The sequence below is a fragment of the Zonotrichia albicollis genome, chromosome 31 (genome assembly GCF_047830755.1).
Source record: "Zonotrichia albicollis isolate bZonAlb1 chromosome 31, bZonAlb1.hap1, whole genome shotgun sequence".
NCBI classification, from domain to species: domain Eukaryota; kingdom Metazoa; phylum Chordata; class Aves; order Passeriformes; family Passerellidae; genus Zonotrichia; species Zonotrichia albicollis.
In genome coordinates, this window is record NC_133849.1 from 883,094 (window position 1) to 903,211 (window position 20,118).

Consider the following 20,118-nt stretch of genomic DNA (forward strand, 5'->3'; position numbering starts at 1 on the left):
GGGCTCAGCTCTGGGCCAGGCTGGGCCCGCTCTCCCCTCACATTGCTCCGGGCAGCTGAGGCACAGCGGGAGGAGGAAGGGACACGGCAAGGCAGTTGAGGGTTAAAAGAGTTTTTATTCAAACAACTGCCATAACAAACAGGCTGTCATAAGAACCATAACAAACAGGCAATCCTAACTACCCTAACCAACTAACAGTGCTAACTACCATAAACAACTAGCAGTGCTAACTACCATAATTAACTTGTTGACCTAACTACTGTAACAAGAAGCTGCCCTCAAGTGCTTCATGTCCTCCGCTGCTCCCTCAGTTGCTTTGCTGCAGTGATCAGAGGTGTCAGGCTGGAGAGAGGCTTGGCTGATGATAAAAATGGGTGCTGCCAAAAGGATAAAGAGGAAAGAAATGAACTGTTATTTTCCAGAGTCATGTTCATCACAGGCTCTGTTGCTACAGGAGAAAGGGAAATGGTTTGAAACTCAGGAGAGGAAAGCAGGCTCAGATTGGATCTAAGGAAGAGTTTTTTAACCAGCAGAATGGGGAAACACTGACAGAAGGTGCCCAGAGATGTGGGAGGTGCCTCCTCCCTGGAAACATCCAAGCTCAGGTCAGGCAGGGCTCTGGGCCCCCTGAGCTGCCTGAAGATGTCCCTGCTCGCTGTGGGGCACCAGGCCCAGATGAGCTCCAAAGGAGCCTGCCAAGCCACAGCAGGCGAGGATTCTGCTTGCTCTGCATGTGGAACGCAGCCAGACTGGAGACTGTCGGAGGGGGCCCCACAAGAAAAGCCCTCCCTGGCGCTGCTGCTTCCCCTGCAGCCCCTGGCCCTCACCTGCAGCAGCTCCTGGGCAGCCCAGCGCCGCTCCTCGTCCGTCTCCAGGCTGCACTCGATGAAGTCCCGCAGCAGAGCCGACAGGCGCCGGGGCTGCTGCAGCTGCGGGGTCCCGTTCTGCCGGATCAGAGCGCGAGCCTGCAGGGAAAGCAAACTCAGCGCTCTGCCAGCTCCCTTCACACCCACACGGGCTCACATCCACCCCGGGGCCTCAGCCCCAGCTCCAGGGGCACTTTCCTCCCTGCCACAGATGCTGCTCACAGCTCATTTTGCTATGCCAGCCAAAAACCGCAAACCCTGGGGCTGCCACAGCCACTGCAACATCCAAATGATCTCGCCTTGAGAGCCAGTTCCATTGGCTGACTCTGTTAGTAGGAACCTCCATCAGAAATATTGTGTTATTTCAGAGGATTCTTACATCAAGTGCATCTCTGCAATGCCACTGACACTCAAGTAAATGCATTCCTGATGCCCCATCCCAGAAACTGCCAGGCAAGAAACAGGAGTTTTGTGATGCTGAAAGCTCAGGCTTGGTGACACAGAGAAAGTAGCTTGGACTAGGAAAGAAATATGTTAGACTATGGGGATGTTAAACAATCATCTTCATGTTTTCAACAAGTTTCCCAGTGAGAAGAATCAGGGGACAAATCATCTCGCAAAACCTCTTTTAGAAACTCCTGCAGAAAACTTGTTGGGTTTGGGGGCGGGATGTGGGGCTGGTGTGCAGTTTTCTTGCAAGGTAACATTAGAGCTGATGCACTTGCTTCACATTTTCAGGTAATCCTCACAGCCAGAAGAGCTGCAACAACATAAATCCCAAAGCAAATTGTTGCTAGAGATTGCAGAATCTTTGTCTGTGTTGAAGATGGAGTGCTCTGGGCATTCCCTTCCCATGTGCAGAAACCTCCAGCTGCTGCTCCCAGTGCAGGGTCCCCCTGTGCTCACAGGGCTCTGCAGCCCCTGGAGAATTTGCCTCTTACCATGGCCCCCGTTTCCCTGAAGTAAGGAGGTTCTCCTTCCACCATCTCGATGGTCACAATGCCAAAGGCCCAGATGTCCACCTTGGGGCCATAAGGAGATCTGGTCACAACTTCTGGGGCCATCCAGTGAGCAGTGCCCACCATGGAGCTGCACTGGTCCTGCTCAGGGCTGAGCTGAGCGCAGAGGCCAAAATCAGCTGAGGACAGAAACAAACCCTGTCAAAGGCAGCTGCAATGAGGAAACCAAGCACAAAGAAGGGCCATAGGCAGAGCAAAGGCACTGCTGGCAGCCTGCTCCTCTCCTGAGCTCTCTGCAGGGGCAGCCGCTCTCAGCTGGCAGCAGGGGCCGGGCAGTGCCCCCAGCAGCCCTTGTGGGGCTCTGGCCCTCCCTGGGAAGCAGCCCCACACCCGCAGCCCGGGAGCGCCGTGCCTGGCCAGGAACACCCACCCAGCCTGACAGAGCCGTCCATGCCCAGGAGGATGTTGGAGCTCTTCAGATCCCTGTGGATCACCCGGTTGGAATGGAGGAAATCCAGGCCCTGCAGACACTGAGAGAGAACAATGTGGTAAATAGGTATGATTCATGCTGATAAAATTGAAACAGTAATCGATATTGATACAGTAATTAATATTTGGAAACAGTAAAACAGTTAAAAGTTGTAATGCCAAAGAAGAAAGGGAGAGGAGGGGCTCCACCCCCCTCTCCTGGCAGATGTTCAAGGATAGGAGGAAAAGCAAGAGCTAACAGTTACTAAAAATTAACAGAGTGAAGGGAAAATCTGCTTGGGTCCCAGGAAAATGCCCGCTATAAGAGATTTATTGCTTTGATGCTCAAACGTAGTAATATGTTAATTTTGGCTTACATTATACTGGCTTGGTGCACCTGTGTAACCCAAAGGTGAATTAAAGGACAAAGAGAAAGAGGAGAGGTCTTCATCCAAAACGACCTCCAAAGACTTGTGCGACCACCAAACCGAGTGGTGAAGCGTGCACGGTAAAGGTGGTGATGAGGGCAGAGGTAAAAATGTGATGAATCGAAAATGGGAGGAGATGGCATGGACACATGACATATAAGGGGGGAATCTTCACTTGGCAAGCTCGCACGTGAGGTGGCAAGGGTCCAAGAGCCCTGCACTCCGTACCCCCTGGTTATCTTTTGCTTATGCGCTATTATTTGAACCAAATGATCCCTTACTTTAATCATATTATATTGTCAATATATATTTTCTAAACTATTAAATTAAAATCTCAAATATTGTTTGTTTTTTTTAATGATGGGATAATTGGGCAAACATAACAACAAGAAACACGAGGGCAAAAACCAATGGCCGGAATATATCACACAAGGAAGGACAGTTCAGAATTGTGCCAGCAGCAGCTTTGCTGTGACAGGCCAGGAGTGCATTGCACACAAGCTCCAGGCAAACAGTTCAAGGCAAAGCTGAGAACAGCAAATCTCAAATCCAAACCAGACAGAGAGTACCACAACAGCAGGAGAGAGAACAAGAACAGAGTAGAAGTGCAGTGATGCTGGCAGGCCGTTCACTGCAGAGGCTCTTTCTTCCCCAACTCATAAAAACAACACAGAAACAAAGCCCTGAGCATGGAGCCACTCCTGTTCTCACGCCCTGTTTGGAAGGACCATCATGTCCCAGCCATGGAGTGACAAGCAGGATCCCTCACCTCCCGACTGACAGCTGCCATCTCTCCTTCAGCCATGCGTGTCTGTCTGACAATGTCCTGCAAAGTTCCTCCATCCATATATTCCATCACCAGCCAGAGATCTCCATCAACAAGGAAGCTGGAAAAGGAAAGCAATGGCATGGAGATGAAAGTGCAGAGCTCAATTGCCCCATGGAAAAGCCTGGAGTGGAGTTTTGATTCCAGGTCACTTGTCAATGAGGACAGAATCAGATGGAGAGACATTCCTGCCAGGCTGCACAGCCCTTGGAATCTGCACAGTCTAAAGGAGAAGGAGACACCTGTGAGAAAGGAGAGGCCTTAGATGGCAAGCAGATGAAAAATGCAGTTTAGCAACAGCCCAGATCCATGCGGAACCACAACCCTTGGCCCCAGCTGGTTGAGCATCTGAACTCATCAGTTCCACCATTCCCTGCAGAACAAGGCAACACAACTGCCAGGATTATCCAGGGGAGGAGGCTGTGCAGCTCTTGGGACAAAAGCAGTCAGAAAACCTTTCAGAAAGTCCCGTGACAAACAGGCAAGGCCAGTGAAAAATGGGCAAATGAGGCATTTCTGGAAACAAGAACCTGATCTTCCTGGCATCTGTAGCAATGGAAAAGGGCTGGGAAGAAGAAGCCAAGGGAAATAATTTCTGCTGTGGTTCATCAGACTTGCTGGGAGACACAGCAAACGGGGAGGAACTTGAAGGAAAAACCAAAGCAAAGCAACAAAAGCACTTGGAGGGAGTGAACTGCCAGGCTGTTGTTTTGGGAAGATGTGGCTGGGTCAGGCATTTTCAAAACAGGCTACGGACTCCGGATGCCAAAAAATGTTAACGCAGGGCCCAGGCACAGGATAAGAGCTGAAGTACTCACCTGTCCAGAAATTTGACAATGTTGGGGTTCTTCTTGTCCTTCAGGAGCAGGATCTCATTCACAGCTCGTTCCCTGTTCTGCCCTCTGAGACTCATTTTCTTGATGGCCACCTGAAGGGACATTGCAGCCTTTAACTGCAGGGGTCTGTGCCAGGAGGCCACAGCAAACACGGAGCGAGTCTTTGTGGAGCGACGGAGCTGGGCTGGGCCCAACTGCCTTGGGATGGAACACCAGAGCTCAGCAAGGACCATTGCCACAGCCCATTGCTCTGCCAGCTGGGGGCTGCTTACAGGACACACGGCCAGAGACATTTGGCCTTGCAAGCTCTGCAGAAATGGTCCCTCAGCTGTCAGCCTCAAAGCTCTAACAACATTCTCTGCACCTACAGTCCCCTCAAATGGCCTCAACATTCTCATTATTATTACTATTCAAACACATGTTGCAAGCAGGAGGTAATTCTGGTTCTGTGAAAACAGAGCAAAACAGCCAGGAACCCTTTAGCAATTCTATGGGATTTGCTCATGATTTCAGATCCAACTGCTCTGTTTGGGATTGCACAACAAAGCAAACACGCACATCCATTGCTCAGGTGATGCCTGTCACAGGCTGTCACTGACACCAGACCCAAACACAACTGCAGGATTTAGGAGAGAGCTTTGCTCTGGACACCCATCTTCTCATTTCTCTCCCTCTGTGAACAGCTGAAGTAGGACTAATACCCCAAACTGAGCCCAAGCAGGAGCTCTCCCTAATTACGGCTTGAGGTTCCCTTTGAAAATGAAAGGCAGGATGGAAAAACTGCTAAATAATGTTCCTGTCTGAGGCTGGGATGAAGATTAATTGGGCCTCAGTCTCAAGCAGCTGATGCATTCACACTTTTAGATATGAAGATCAAGCCAGGGTGTCCTGCTCTGACAGACACCACTGCCCTCCTTGCATTCCTTGGGCACTTGAGAAGGACCAAGTCTGTCCCAGCTGTGCTCTGCAGGCTGACACTGCTCTGCCTGCAGAGGAGCAGCCTGGGCAGGAAAGCTCTGCTGGCCCCCAGAGCTGCAGCCACAGCTCCCAGCAGAGGGGAAAGCCCTGCAGAGCTGCCGGCCGTGCTGGGCGTGTTGGCACTGACCTCTCCTCCAGTGGCCCTGTCGAGTCCTTTGTAAACGGTTCCGAAAGCCCTGGAGACAAAAGAGCAGAGAAGAAAGAAGCAGCGCTTTAGGCCCTGGCAGTGAAAGCCAGCCCAGACAGGAGATCTCTGCTGCCTGCAGCGTTCACAAACACCTGGGTGCATCGACCCTTCCAACAGCAGCACAGCAGCCACCAGCCCTCTGCCATGCAAGGTGTGCAAGAGAAAACTGAGACCCAACACGAAGGAACTGGGCTGGAGCAAATCCCAAATGTCCAGGCCGAATTGCTTTAGTTCCAAAGCTAGGAGGAGAAATGGGTGTCTAAAGAAGTGAAAAAGAATGCATTTCATCCTTTTCCATTTCCTGCCTAAGACCTGCAGGATCCACAAGGGCCCTGCCATCAGGCAGGCGATGCATTTTCCCCCAGAGTGCATCAGCTCTGTGTCTGTTACTGAATGTATGGGGTCTGCTACCTGTGCTAGAATAGAGCACTTATTAGTTCATCTCTGGTTTCTTTTTCTAAACCATTAGGTTGATAATCCTGACCAGTGGATATTTTTTGACGGAAAATATTTGAAAGAAATCTTCTTGAGAACTGTTTTCTGACAGTCACCAGATGGTGAGTTGCTCTTTTAGGCAATCCAGTTCCAGGGACAGAAGATCTTCCAGGTCCTGCTCCTTGCTGCAGGCAGGACACTGCCAGCCTCAGGGGCCTTTGACGATGCCTTCTGACCACAGTTATCAATTCTGATCAGGACTGAGAGACAGCAGGATGGTAGCCCAGTGTCTGAAGGTGCTTTGGGATCTCCTGAGCTCTCACTTGATCCTGCACCAGCACAACCCCCAGCCCTGCTTGTGCAGAAGCAGCTGCCGTGCACTTACCCTTGGCCAATCTGCTCCACTTCCTGGTATTTCTCATCAGGCTCCGCCTCGCTCACGGTGTTCCCTGAAAGAAAAAATGTGGAAGATGCTCCCTCCCAGAGTGAGAGCCTGCCTTGCAGCAGAGCCAGAACCAGCCCCACACAGCACTTGCTCGGGCACCCAGGGACAGAGCAGACGTACTCAGCTGCATCAGGCACCACTCCCCTCTCCCCTCTGGCTGCAGGGCTGTGCTGCTGTCAGAATGTTCAGCCCAGGATCCCACAGCGGAGGGAGCTTCATTGTCCTCTTCCCAAGCAGAGGGAGCTTCTACATCCTCTTGCCAAAATGCTGCAGCTTCTCCATCCTCTTGCCAAAATGCTCCAGCTTCTCCATCCTCTTCCCAAAATGCTGCAGCTTCTCCATCATCTTTCCAAGCCAGGGGATCCTTGCTGTCCACTTCCCATGCTGGGAGATGTTCACTCTCCTCTTCCCAAGACACAGGATGTCCTCCATCCTGTGGGAGGAGGATGGGAGATGGGAGATGTCCTCCATCCTCATCCCACTCCGGGAGATGTCCTCCATCCTCATCGCACACTGCGAGTTGTCCGTTGTCCTCATCCCACTCCGTGGGAGCTTGGCCATTCTGGTCCCACACCAGGGCACATCCACCGTCCTCGTCCCATGCCGGGAGATGTCCCCTGTCCTTGTCCCACCCCGCGGGAGCCTCGCCGTTGCATTCCCACACCGCGGGGTGTTCGCCCTCGTCTCCCAGAGCAGCGGGAAGTTCACTGTCATCTCCCGGCACTGAGGGAAGTTCACCATCGTCCCCTGGAGCAGCGGGAAGCTCACTGCTGTCTTCCTCCTCTTTGGCCTCCTCTTTGGAAGCACAGGGAGACCCAGGAGGTGCTGGTGCTGCTTTTGGGCCCTGTGGACAGACAGCAGCGTGAGGGACGGGAAGTTCTATCTCAGTTATCACCTTATTTATCCTCAGCTGCACATCCAGCTGCACTAAGCAGAAATTGGGTTCAGAGCTGTTCCAACTAACAATGGGCTAAAGTCAACATTGCCACTTATTGTTGGGAATTCAATATTCCACCATGGCTAAAGCCAGCAAGAAATCCTCTGCCTGCAAAACCAGACCTGCAGCTCTTCAAAAGCTCTTCAGCAGAAAAGGAGAAAACTGATGAGAATTCCTTTGCTGCTGCTCCTGCAAAGACACTGACAGGAACTTTCCTTCAGCCTCCCAGGCTGGCACTCGGCTGCCACATGCCGAGCTCACACCTTGCTGCACAATTCCAAGTACCAAAGGTTCCTTTCCCACTCACCGAAGGAGGAGCTGCTCGGAATGTAGACATGAGGTGCCCTGAAACGGGAGACATGAACCAGATGCTGTTAGGAGAAAAACTGCCAGTGGTGGGAAATGCCACGGAGCAAGGCAACCCCGAGAGAGCATTTTGCTTTCACAGCATCCCTCCAGGAGCCACAGTCCCTTCCCACAGCAAGCAAGAGAACAGCACAAAATACTGGGCTGGGTCAGTTCTTGGCTGGAGCAGCAAAGGGAGGGAGTTCCAGGCTCTGCTGGCACAGACTCCCTGCTTAAGGGAACAGAACCCCCCAGGGCTCATTGCAGATGCTGTGCACGCCCCGCTGGCTGCAGACACCCCCTTTTCCAGCTGCAGCTGCTGGCAGGAGTGCTCCCAAAGCAATGGTGTCTTCATGGCAATTTGGTTCCAAAGTCAACTCAGCTCCGGAGGAAGAACAGAAAGCACATAGCAAGCCCAAAGCCACAGATGCTGCAGCAAAGGAAAACCTCGACTTACGTGCCAAATGGGTTAAAAAATACCCCGAATAAGCCACAGAGTACACAGTGCAAACTGCAGCAGCCACGTGCTGCATCATTTTGGCTGTGCTGTACACGTCTGCAGCCTGTAGCCCTGCAAGCACAGAAGGACACCCGTCAGGGCTGGGCTGGCTGCTGAGAATGCCTCGGGCAGGAGGATCCTCCGGCAGCGAGCCCAGAGCCACTCTGGGCACTGAGGCCTCCGTGTCCCACAGCAACGGGAACACCACGGGGACGTGGCGCTGTTCCTGTGACATCCCAGCAGCAGCTCACACAGAAACCGCCTGGAAGGTTCTCCTGTGTCACAAAGGAGCACAAAGAACCCTCCCAGGGCACAGCCCATGGCCCGAAGGGTGCAAGAGGAACTCGGAAAATGCAGCAAACAAGGACACCCCACAGCCCAGCCTGAACACTGAGGAGGAACAAGGACGGCACCAAACCAAAGGAAACGTGACCATTAGTCACTGATACTTCTGACTAAAAGCAGCAAGCCTTGTTCCATCTGGGATCTCTGTTCTGGTTCTAAATGCTGGCAAGGTTCTCCACTCTAAATACACAGAAGGCAGGAACTGGGGAGGAGGTGGGTTTAGGAATGAGGAGGAGGAGGAGGAGGGAGAGAGGAAAAGGAGGAGCAGGAAGAGCGGGAGCAGGAGCAGGAACAGGAGGAACAGGAGGTTCCAGTGCCCCCTGTGGCCGCGGGTGCGGAACCATCGCCTCCAGGTCGTCCTGCAGGTGAGCGGGGAGGGGGAGCCCGTCCCAAATCTATCGGGGGGGTCCCTGAGAGGGTTTTTTTGTTGGGGTGTGTTTGGAGCTCACAGATTGTGGAATTAACCCCAGATATCATCTGGTGTCCCTGGGAGGTTTTTCTCTCTGTGTTCATAAGTTTGGATCTTGCAGGACCGCAAAGCTGAGCCCCTTGGGGGATCTTTGGGGGCCCACGTAGCCATTGCCCAGTATGGGCAGGGGAGGACATTGGTCCTGGGGATCCCCGGGTGAGCAGAGGAGGGGAACCCCTGGGACCCCCAGACTGGGGAGAGCAGAGAGGGGCTATCTCAGAGCTGGGGGACCCCGGCAGACTGGAAAGGGGGGGAGCCTGGAGAGGAGGGACCCCTGGGATCCCTGGGATCTCAAAGCAGAGCATCAGGGTAGAAGGGACCCCATGGACCCCCAAAAGCCCCTGGATCATCCCTAAGCAGGACGCTGGAGAAGGGGGAGCCCCTGAAACCGTTGGGCTGAATCTTGATATTGTGGAGATTTTCATGGACACAAGACTACTGCTGAGATCCAGAGATGGACCTGGCCAGGAGGAGCTTCTACTCCAAGGCACTCCCACCTTGGTTTCCCCCAAACCAGGGTTTGTCATTCTCAAGCTGTGGCTAAATGGAAGAGGTGGAAAAGCCCCAGAGATCCCACACGTGGAGGGGCTTCAAACCCAGCCCAGGGAGCTGTGGGGAGGAAAGAGCCCCCCTGAGTCAGGAAGGCGGCCAGAGATCCAGCCAGAGCTCAGAGCTGGTGGAGAAGCCTCATGGCAGGGAGGAAAGCTTATGTTTCCTTCTTGCTGGTTGGTGGAGACATTGCTGTGATCTTGTTGATGACATCAGTGGGAATCTGACACCTTCCATCTTGCCACTTTACTCCAGGAACTGGATCTTTTGGGCAGGTCCCTTGATTTTGCTCTTCTTGACGGTGAAGCTGGCTTCCAGCAGAATCTGGATGATCCTCTCTCCATTCTCAAACACTTCCATTGCTGTGTTCTCCCACACAATGATGTCATCGATGTACTACAAGTGCTCTGGAGCCTCACCCCTTTCTAGTGCAGTCTGGATCAGTCCATGGCAGATGGTGGGGCTGTGCTTCCACCCCTGGGGCAGTTGGTTCCAGGTGTACTGCATGCCCCGCCAGGTGGAAGCAAACTGAGGCCTGCATTCTGCTGCCAGAGGAATGGAGAAAAATGCATTGGCAATGCCAATGGTGGCATACCATTTCACTGCCCTGGACTCCAGCTCGTAGTGGAGTTCCAGCATGTCTGGCACAGCAGCGCTCAGTGGTGGAGTCACTTCATTCAAGCCATGATAGTCCACAGTCAATCTCCATTCTCTGTGAGACTTGCACACAGGCCAGATGGGGCTGTTGAAGGGTGAGTGGGTTTTGCTGAGCACCCCTTGGCTCTCCAGCTCACGGATCATTTTGTGGATGGGGATCATGGCATCCCAATTCGTCCAGGACTGCCAGCGGTGCACCGTCAAGGTGGCAATTGGCACTCGCTCTTCCACCCTCAGAAGTCCTACTGCAGATGGATTTGTGATAGTCCAGGCAAAGTGTTCAATTGCTTAATGTTCTCTGTCTCTACAGCAGCTATGCCAAAAGCTCACTTGAGTCTTTCTGGGTCTTTGTAAAGCCATTCGGGAGGAAGTCTATGCCCAGAATACACGGGGCCTCTGGGCCGGTCACAATAGGATGTTTCTGCCACTCTTTCCCAGTCAGGCTCACCTCAGCTCCCAACGGGGTCAATTGCTGGGATCCCCCTGTCACCCCGGCAATGGAAACAGGTTCTGCCCCCACATATCCCGATGGTATCAGGGTACACTGCGCACCAGTATCAACTGAGGCATCACATTTTTGTGGCTTTGATGTGCCAGGCCATCAGATCCACACTGTCTAAAAGATCCAGTTTGGCCGTGCCTCTTCCTGGCTAGAGGCAGGGCCCCTCTAGTCCATGTTTTAATTCTTTCCTGGGCATACATGGTGGAGGTTCGTTCAAGGGGATCTGACAGATCATACTCAGCAGCTTGGTCATGGGAGGTTGAGGCTTCCTTCACTTTACTGGAGTTCCCTCGATTAGTGTTTCCCTCCTTGAATTGACGCACCCGTGCTGCCAGGACAGAAGTGGGTTTTCCATCCCACCTTCCCATGTCTTCCCCATGGTCACGCAGGGAGAAGCACAAGTCAGCCCCTGGCGGGTACCCTCTCTGTCTAGCTGGGGAACATTGGGCTCTGACTTTGGGGCCTGTGACTTGCACTGGTGCCATATGGGAACTGTTGCTCCTCACTGTGACGGTGTTCACAGAGGTCCCAGAATGAGGGAAGAGACGAGAATGTTGGCTCCATGTTTCAGAAGGTTTGATTTATTATTTTATGATATATATTATGTTAAAACTATACTAAAAGAATAGAAGAAAGGATTTCATCAGAAGGCTAGCTAAGAATAGAAAAAGAATGAGTAACAAAGGCTTGTGACTGACCAAGACAGTCCAGACAGCTGGACTGTGATTGGCCATTAATTAGAAACAACAACATGAGACCAGTCACAGATCCAGCTGGTAATTCCACAGCAGCAGATAATTATTGTTTGCATTTTGTTCCTAAGGCCTCTTGGCTTCTCAGGAGGAAAAAATCCTAAGGAAAGGATTTTTCATAAAATATGTCTGTGACACCTCACCTCTTCCCTCATCTCCTCTTTGAGATTTTTAATCACAGCAGAGACATGAGCCAGCATTGGGCCATTGATCATACTCTCATAATTTCTAAGCTTGTTGGCAACAGAGCCCACTGTCTCTCGGTTGGTGTCGGCATTAATCGTTGCAATAAAGGTGGTGTATTGAGATGGCCCCAGATTTGCTAGACTCCACAACATCTGCCCTGTGCATCTGACCTTGTTGGGGTCATTATCATGCTGTCCATCCCTCCCAAAGAGTACCTCCAATACTGCCACATCTCTCAGCTGTTGGATGCCTTCCTCAAGGGTCTTCCAGCACATTCTATGGTGGTGCTCCTGCATGCTCTCCCTGTGGACAAACCTCTCTCTGGCACTCATTAAAAGCCGCTCCTAGAGGGAAAGGGACCCTGGCTCCCTTACAAAAATCTGATTGATACCTGAGTCCTGGGTCAAGGGTCGCAAATTCCTTGCCTCACCACCATGTAGTACAGGACACCTGTACTTATAAGGTCCCAGACCCAAAGTAGCCAGGTTGTGTAAGTCTCACATCCCCATCATGCAATGCCTTTGTGCAGATTTTAGAGATTTTCATACGTCAGGGACTCGGTGACGATCTCAACCTCTGGATCTCCTGAGGGTTGTGAGGGCTTTCCCTTATCTGGGTGCTCTGCTTTCATCTTAGATCTCCTTGTTTCTACAGGGGCAACTGCTGCTGGCTGTGACTGCCTTTGCAGTTCAGCAGGAACCCGGACAGTTGTAACATCTGTGGGTTGCATTGCTGCACTATTAGACTCTCCCTCTTTGAGGCACTGGGAGGGCTTCTCATGAGCTTGAGAAATGTGCTCCTTCAGCATCTGGTTCATCTCGCGTATCTCTCCCTCACCAGAACCCCCATCCAATCTGGGTAGTTTATAGCTGAGGTGGGCTGTGGGGCAGGGTCAGGCTCTGGGGCAGCATCCGTTGTCTTTGGGGTAGGTGTCAGGGTGGTGCAGGATCCCCGAAAAAGGGGGGGCAGGGGGCTCCCAGAACTCTGACGGGGCTGTACGGGAGTCCCAGTCCCAGATAACGGGGTGTAGGGGAATCCCAGTTCCGGAAATGGAGATTCAGGGGTGTCCCAGTGCCCAGGAATGGGGGTTCAGGGGGGTTCCCGGCGGGTTCGTTGTGCCGTGTCCGGCCCGTGTTGCCGCTGGCGTGAGGGCGCTGCGGGAGCCGCTGCCCGCGGTCTCCTTGCGGCCGCTGCCTCGGCAGGAGCCGCTGCCGGAGCAGCGCTGGCTCGGCCCGGTTCCTGTGGTTGGGACAGAGGGCCCTGCCCCGTGCCCGGAGGCTGCCCTGGGGCTGCCTCCGAGCTCCGCCGTCGCCTCACCGGGCATCTGCCACTGCGACCGCTCCCGGGACCGCACGAACACTTCGTTAATAGCGGCTCTGCCGAGCCAAGGCCGCCCTCAGGGCGGCAGCAGGGGCCGTGCTTGGCCCCGCTCCCACCAATCACCGCGCGAGCTCGAGGAGTGACGGCAGGATCAGCCAATCGCGGTGAGGGGCGGGCTGTGCACCTGGGACGGCCCCGCCTCCCTTTCTCCGAACTCCGGCATTTCCCGGCAGCCGCTGCTGAGGAGCGGCCCCGGCGCTGGCCCCGGCCCGGGCAGGAGGCCAAGGAGCCGCTGCTGCTGCCCCGAACCGCCGGGAGCTCGGCGTGACCGGGACCTGAGGGCGCTGGGAGCTGGGGTGAGTGCGGGACGGAGCCGGGACCCGCCTGCAGCCCCGGCAGGAGCCCAGGCCGGAGCAGGGGATGCTGGAGAGAGGCCAAAACTTCTCTGTCACTTCCCTCCTGCCCCTGGGCAGGAAACAGAGCACGTAAGGAAAGGCTCGAGGGTCTGGGTGAGGGTGGGACAGTTCAATCACTGGTGACGGGCACAACGCACTTGTCAGGAGAATTAATCCACAAACCTCAGAGGTTTATGTCCAAAAAGGAGACAGAGGAATCCTTTTACTTTATTCGAATAAAGAGAGAGGCCATGGGGCATTCACCTGGGGTCTCTCCAAGTTTTGGAGGACGCAGTCTCCCTTTTTATCCCAGTTTCCCGGCCGCGTTTCCCTTCTCTCTTTCCCCATTGGCTGAGGTAGTTGAGAGGTTCAGATTTCCCTCTACTCCCGATACTTAAGATTTCCCTCTGATGTACAACCTCCCTTTTAATTTTTAATTCTTATGGAATTTAGGGTTTTCCCTCAGTGTTTCTTTCATCTTTCAGTGTTCAGTTTCATTTATCAGCAAACCTAAATTTTGTTTGTGAAAGCAACTATCTTTTCCCATTCATCAATCAGTGGAATCTTTTCCATTGTTTCTTTTATCTCTCAGTGCTGGTTTGATCTACCAGCAAACCCACAGCCTGTTTGTAAGGACAAAATCCATCATTCCTCTCACACTTGACTTGGGGAAACTAATTGAATTTATTCTCAAACATGGCAGGGCAAGAGAATGAGAACTGAAATAATTCCTACGAAAATATCCCCCCCCACTTCTCTCTCCTTCCCGGGTTTAACTCTGTCCCGCATTCCCTCCCTTCTCCCCAGCCAGAGGCGCAGGGGATGGGGGGTCACAGCCCGGTCCTGTCACAGCCTCCCCTCAGGGACAGGAATCCTCGTCCTCCTCCAGCCTGGGGTCCCTCCCACGGGACACATCCCTCGGGAACGGGCTGCTCCAGCGGGATCCCCCCGGGCTCACAGGAGCCGCCAGGAGCCGCTTCCATGGCTCTGCAGGGGCTTCCAGGGGCTCGGGGCCTCTCTCGGGCATCCCCTGCCCGCGGTCTCCTTGCGGCCGCTGCCTCGGCAGGAGCCGCTGCCGGAGCAGCGCTGGCTCGGCCCGGTTGCTGTGGCTGGGACAGAGGGGGCTGCCCCGTGCCCGGGGCTGTGCGGGGAAATTGCCGTGGCCGGAGGTTTCTGTGCGCAGAGGAGACAGAGGAGTCCTGTAAAAGTGACTTTATTGCTGAGCAGAGGGAGAGGCCGCGGGGCATTTGCTGTGCGGTCTCTGCCACTGTTGTAGTTCACAGCCTCCTTTGTCTCCTCATTTTCCCGGCCTCATCTCCCTTTGCCCACTGGCTGAGGTGCTTGGAAGGTTCAGATCTCCCGATCCGGTGTCCTCGTTAATGTGCATCCCCACTTTTGTAGAACAGCCGATATTCACTGCTCTGTTAAGTCTTTGTTCTTCTGGAAGTTCAGGAATTCAGCAGGACTTTGAGGAGCTTTGTGTGTCAATTTCTAACATTTTCTAAAGCTGATGGTTTCTCCCATTACTTCCTTATCTACAAGTCCCTGACCCTATCTCCAGGCAGATTCACTCATTGACTCTGATTTTTCTTCCTGGGTCCTCTTTGGTTTTGGGATTATTCTCAGTGCCCTCATTCCCTGTCCTTCTGTAGCCATTTCTGGATCAGGAGGCCTGGCTGCCACCTGCATCCCCTCACTCACCTGCTGAATGAGCTGCACCCTCAAGGTGTGGAGCATGGTACAAAGTTGAGAGTTGCTGTAGCACATGAGAGGAGAAACATCACTTGTTTAACCCATGGAGCCAGGGAGCCATGAAACCGTGTCCCATTCCCATCCTTTCCATGTTTGGGCCACAACATGAGCTGCTTTCTTGTTTCCTTTGTTATCTGTTCAGCACTTTTCGTTTGTCATCTAATTGCCAACAGCAGTTTGAGTCTTTAAATTTTCCACAAACTCCTCCTTTTTCTGCTAACTGATGATCTGATCCCATCCTATGGTTTAGTGTTGTGTTCCTCATTTCAGTGGATTGGTCAGCAGGAAGGTCAGGAGCTGGAGCTGTCTGGTTGGTTATTCCGAGGACAGCTTGTAATCTAATGATGCCATGGAAATGAGAAATGGGTTCTGTGGCTCCTGATATGAATTGGTTCGGGTACTCAGGGGCTGGTTCATGGTGTTGTAGGATTTGTTCTGATGGCCTTCCAGCTTTTCAGAATTCCTTTTGCCCCCCTGTTAGGTGCCGTGGTGTCAGCAGAAGATATTGAAGCCTTCCTGCTCAGGGCATTTCAGTGCCAGGCTCTCACAGGCACCCACAGCTGCGTGGGTTGAGCTGAGCATGGGGCGGTGACCTGCGCTGTGTCTGATTGCCCTTCCTTCCCTCCCCTGTAACAGGATGTTGCTTTTAGATGCCACTTGTCCTGGTTGCTTCAGAGAGCTTTGGAGACACTCCATATCTGGTTTTCGCTATTTCCCTGGGGCTGCCCACACTTCTGGGTTCACTTCAGCATAGGCCTGGCCAGATATTTGACACAGAGGTACAACTGAACTGGCCTTTGTATCACCTTTTATAATATTAATTTGTGTTCTTTGTTTAGTGATCAAATCCCTTTGCAATAAATCATTATAACAATTAGGAGCAAATCAAAACTCATGCATTTCATACCCATCTCCCACATCTGCTAATAGTGGCTGAATAAAATCACACATCTTTCCCACTTTCCCTGAATAATCCAAGACATTTTTGGCATTATCCGCCCCTTGGGTCTGAGATTCAGGGTGGATTGAGAGGCCCCTGTGTCCATCAGGAAATGCCTCCTCTCAATGCAGACCCACCCTGAATGTTCTCAAGGGCTGCAGTGTGGAGGGTCCCTGGTGTGATGGGAGCTGTGACAGCCCTGGCAATCCATGTCCATCAAGGGGTGGACTTGCTGGTGCTGAGGGTGCTGCTGTCTGTGCTTGCAGTGTCCTTGTGCCCTGCAGCTGGAGCCCTGGTTCCTTGCCAGGGGCTGTTTGGGTGGGCTCTCCCCTGCCGAGGAGGGCAATGCCTCTGCCAGGTGCTTGTGGCTGAGCCTGTGCCCTGGGTGCTGGGGCCCCCTTGGGCCCTGGGGTTGATCCCTCAGGGGCTGTAGGAACTGTGCCCTGGCCTTTGCCTTCAGCTTGGCCTTTTGCTGCTCCCTTCTTGCACTCACCTGCTGTGCCTTTGTGCCCAAGTGCTGCAGGGCCTTCTTGTGCCCCTCCTGCAGCCCCCTCAGTGCCTGTGGGTGCTCATCCTCTGACAGCTGCTGAGCTTTCTGCAAAATCATTTGTTTTCCAGCGACCCAAAGAATATCTTGATCCTTGCCTTATAATCGACATTTCCCAGGTGTTCCTTGCTCCTCCTCCCTGTGCTCAGGGTGCCCTCCCCAGCCCGTAGCCCAGAGCCGCTCCCTGTCCTGCCGCAGTGTCCAAAGGCGCCCCCCGGCGGGCAGGGCCGGCAGCTGCACGGGGCCGGGCAGTGGCCGGGGCGTCCCGCAGCCTCCTGGGGGCCGGGGGCCGCTGCCGGCCCTGCCCGGGGCTGGTGGGGTCAGGCAGCGCCCGGCGCTGAGCCCCGGCTGCCCCACAGCCCCGGCCCGGCCCCGCAGCTCCCCACATGCCCCCAGCCCGTGCTCCCGGTGCCGCAGCTCTGCGCCCGGTGCTGCCGCTGCCCCCCACAGAGAAACCCCCTGAAACCCTGACCTCCTTGTTTTCCTCTCCTGGAAACCGGGGATATAAATGATCAGCTGACAAGTTTTGTGGCGTAGACCCTGCTGAAAAACATCCAAATCCTCACTATTTTTCTCTTCCTCCTCTTTTCTTTTTCTTACCACATAAATTCCTCCTGCGGCTTCTTGCCTTATCCATATTGCTGCACACTCCCCTTCACGCAATCCCTTTGCAGCCCACCAACACCATCCATGCCCTGTTGTCCAAATGCGAGGGGGAGTTGGGGAGGTGGGAGTGGGGCAGAGCCAAGGCCGGGTCCCCCCGCACTGTCCTGGCGGGAGCAGCTGCAGTGGGGACCGAGTGCGGGCGGGAGCGGCCGAGAGCCCAGCGCTGCCCCAGCCCGACCTGCCCCAGCTCCATCCCTGCCCCTGCCGTGGGATGCTGTGGGTTTGGGGGGAAGAGGGAACCAGCAGTGTGTGCTGGGCCTGGGGCAGGAGGAGAAGGGAAGGAGAAGCAGGGTTGAGGAACAAAATGGTCAAATGATGCATGTGGGAGGAGAAGGTGGGATTGTGCAGGAGAAGGAGGAATAGCAGGAGGAAGAGGAGTGTGAGGAAGAGTGGAGACACAGGAGGAAAAGCAGAAACAGGAAGCACCGCAAGGTTCCACCTCTCTCTGTATCTGCAGCCTCTAGCCCCAGCTCTCGGAGTGTTGCCCCCTCACATGCAGCCGATATCCGGGGAGGAGGATCCATGATTTTCACGGGGGCTGAATCTTGGTGTTTCTGAGCTTGATTGGGCTAATATGTCGGTGTTACAGTTTTTTTGTGGGTTCTGAATCTTTGTATTTTGGAGGTGGTTTTGGCTGAATCTTGATGTTTGCAGAGTTTTTTATCTGTGTCTTGAAGATTGCAGGATTTTTGTGCTGAATCATGGTGTTTCGGAGGTTCTTACAGAGAAAAGGTTCCCAGTGACTCAGGCATAGAGGAACCACCAGCCCAAGGCACTCTCATCTTGTTTTTTTTCCCCAAACCAGGATTTTTCATTCCCAGGGCGCGTGTGGATGGAGGAGGAGGAAAAGCCGTGGAGATTTCGCACGAGGAGGGGCTGCAAACCCAGCCCAGGGAGCTGTGGGGAGGAAGGAGCCCCCCTGAGCCAGGAAGGCGGCCAGAGATGCAGCCAGAGCTCAGAGCTGGTGGAGAAGCCTCATGGCAGGGAGAAGCCCCACAAGTGCTTGGAATGTGGGAAGGGCTTCAGGTGGAACTCCCTGATTCCAACCTGATCCAGCACCAGAGGATCCACAGTGGGGAAAAGCCCTACGAGTGTGGGGAATGTGGAAAGTGTTTCAGCCGGAGCTCAACCCTGATCCGGCACCAGGAGAGCCACACTGGAGAACGGCCCTTTGAGTGTGGGGAGTGTGGGAAGAGCTTCAGAGACTGCTCTGACCTGATCCGGCACCAGAGGATCCACACTGGGGAACGGCCCTACGAGTGTGGGGAATGTGGGAAGAGTTTCAGCCAGAGCTCCCAACTGATTCGGCACCAAATGATCCACACTGGCGAAAAGCCCTACGAATGTGGGAAATGTGGGAAGAGTTTCAGGCAGTGCTCTGTTCTGATGAGGCACCAGGTGATCCACACAGGGGAACACCTGCTTGGAATGTGGGAAGAGCTTTGGGTGGAGCTCCACCCTGAGAACACACCAGCGCAAACACACCGGGGAGAAGCCCTACAAGTGTCCTGAGTGTGGGAAGAAGTTTCACGTCAGCTCCGATCTCGTCAAACATGAGCAGATTCACACCGAGGAGAGGCCCTTCCGCTGCCCTGACTGCGGGAAAGGCTTCAAGCGCAACTTCACCCTCACCACCCACCGGCGCATCCACACCGGGGAGAGGCCCTACGAGTGTGGGGAGTGTGGGAAGAGCTTCTCCAGGAGCTCAGCCTTGACCCAACACCAACGGAGGCACCACTAAGGGAAGCCCTGTGTGTGCCCTGAGTTCAGGAAGAGCTTTGTGCGCTGCTCCAGCTCCATCCCCCATTGGTGGATCCCTGTTGGATGTTCCCCAGTGACCGTTGTTGGGCAGATCTGTGGTGACCCCTTATGGGGAATAAAACAGAGAGTACAGAGGAACTGATAAAGGGGCCTGTTATCTTAGGTCTGAGCGAGCAGAAAGTGTGGGAAAAACAGACACAGATAAAGGCTCCCTGGGCAGCAAGCAACATGTGAGATTTTGATAAGATAATGTTACCAGATGACAAGATGTCATGAAGAATGTGTAACCAATGGGAAATTGTTACCAAAAATAGAGCCCCATATAACTACCATGCAAATTAAACCCTATATAAACCAAGCAACATGTGAGATTTTGATAAGATAATGTTACCAGATGACAAGATGTCATGAAGAATGTGTAACCAATGGGAAATTGTTACCAAAAATAGAGCCCCATATAACTACCATGCAAATTAAACCCTATATAAACCCCTGGTATACTCAATAAAATTGGCTTCTGATCTAAACTCGGATGTCCCCATCTCTCCATTGTCAATAACCCCTGTTCTGGGTGATCCCCATTGGGTGGGGGGAAGGTGTTGGAGAGATTTCTTTCCCTTCTCCTTGTGCTGCTGTGATTTGGTTGGTAATAAATTCTGTCCCTGTGCCCAGGCTGGGTCTGTTGTCCCCATCCTGGTGCTCTGGGTGGAATCTCACCCTTTCCTTCTCATCTTCTATGCCACTCCTCAGCCAATCAGAGAATGTGATGAACGGGAATCAGCCAATCAGAGGGCTGATGACTCACTTGCCAGCAGACCCGCAGCACCCAGTGTTCCCCACCTGGCCCCCACCCTCCCTGCCCAGTCACGGCCCCCTGCGGGGTCCCCCCAGGTCCCTCCCCAGTGCCCCCCATAAACTGGACTGTGTTTAACTGGGAAGGTTTACTGGGAGCAGCCAGGTGGGGGCAGAGTGACAGTGGGGCTTGGGGGACACACGACCCCCCCTGAAAATCAGCATGGGGATGGAGCAGGAGGTCCTGGCTGGACCCAAGGCCACGGGGATCTGTTT

The 20,118-nt window shown here is 53.7% G+C and overlaps 1 protein-coding gene and 1 long non-coding RNA gene across 2 annotated transcripts; one reads left to right on the forward strand and one right to left on the reverse strand.

Moving 5' to 3' along the window:
• Window positions 1-1,812: 1,812 nt before the first annotated feature.
• On the reverse strand, window positions 1,813-4,976 carry LOC141725929 (uncharacterized). The gene is made up of 3 exons (XR_012577496.1): window positions 4,366-4,976; window positions 3,491-3,608; window positions 1,813-2,355 (listed from the first exon to the last, which is right to left on the reverse strand). It is a non-coding gene; the product is annotated as an uncharacterized LOC141725929 (long non-coding RNA).
• Window positions 4,977-8,810: 3,834 nt separating this feature from the next.
• On the forward strand, window positions 8,811-19,272 carry LOC141725883 (uncharacterized). Its single transcript, XM_074530046.1, is given in 3 exon segments — window positions 8,811-8,919; window positions 18,095-18,704; window positions 18,706-19,272. Coding segments are annotated over 2 exon segments (798 nt in total). The 5' UTR covers window positions 8,811-8,919; window positions 18,095-18,231; the 3' UTR covers window positions 19,031-19,272.
• Window positions 19,273-20,118: the final 846 nt, after the last annotated feature.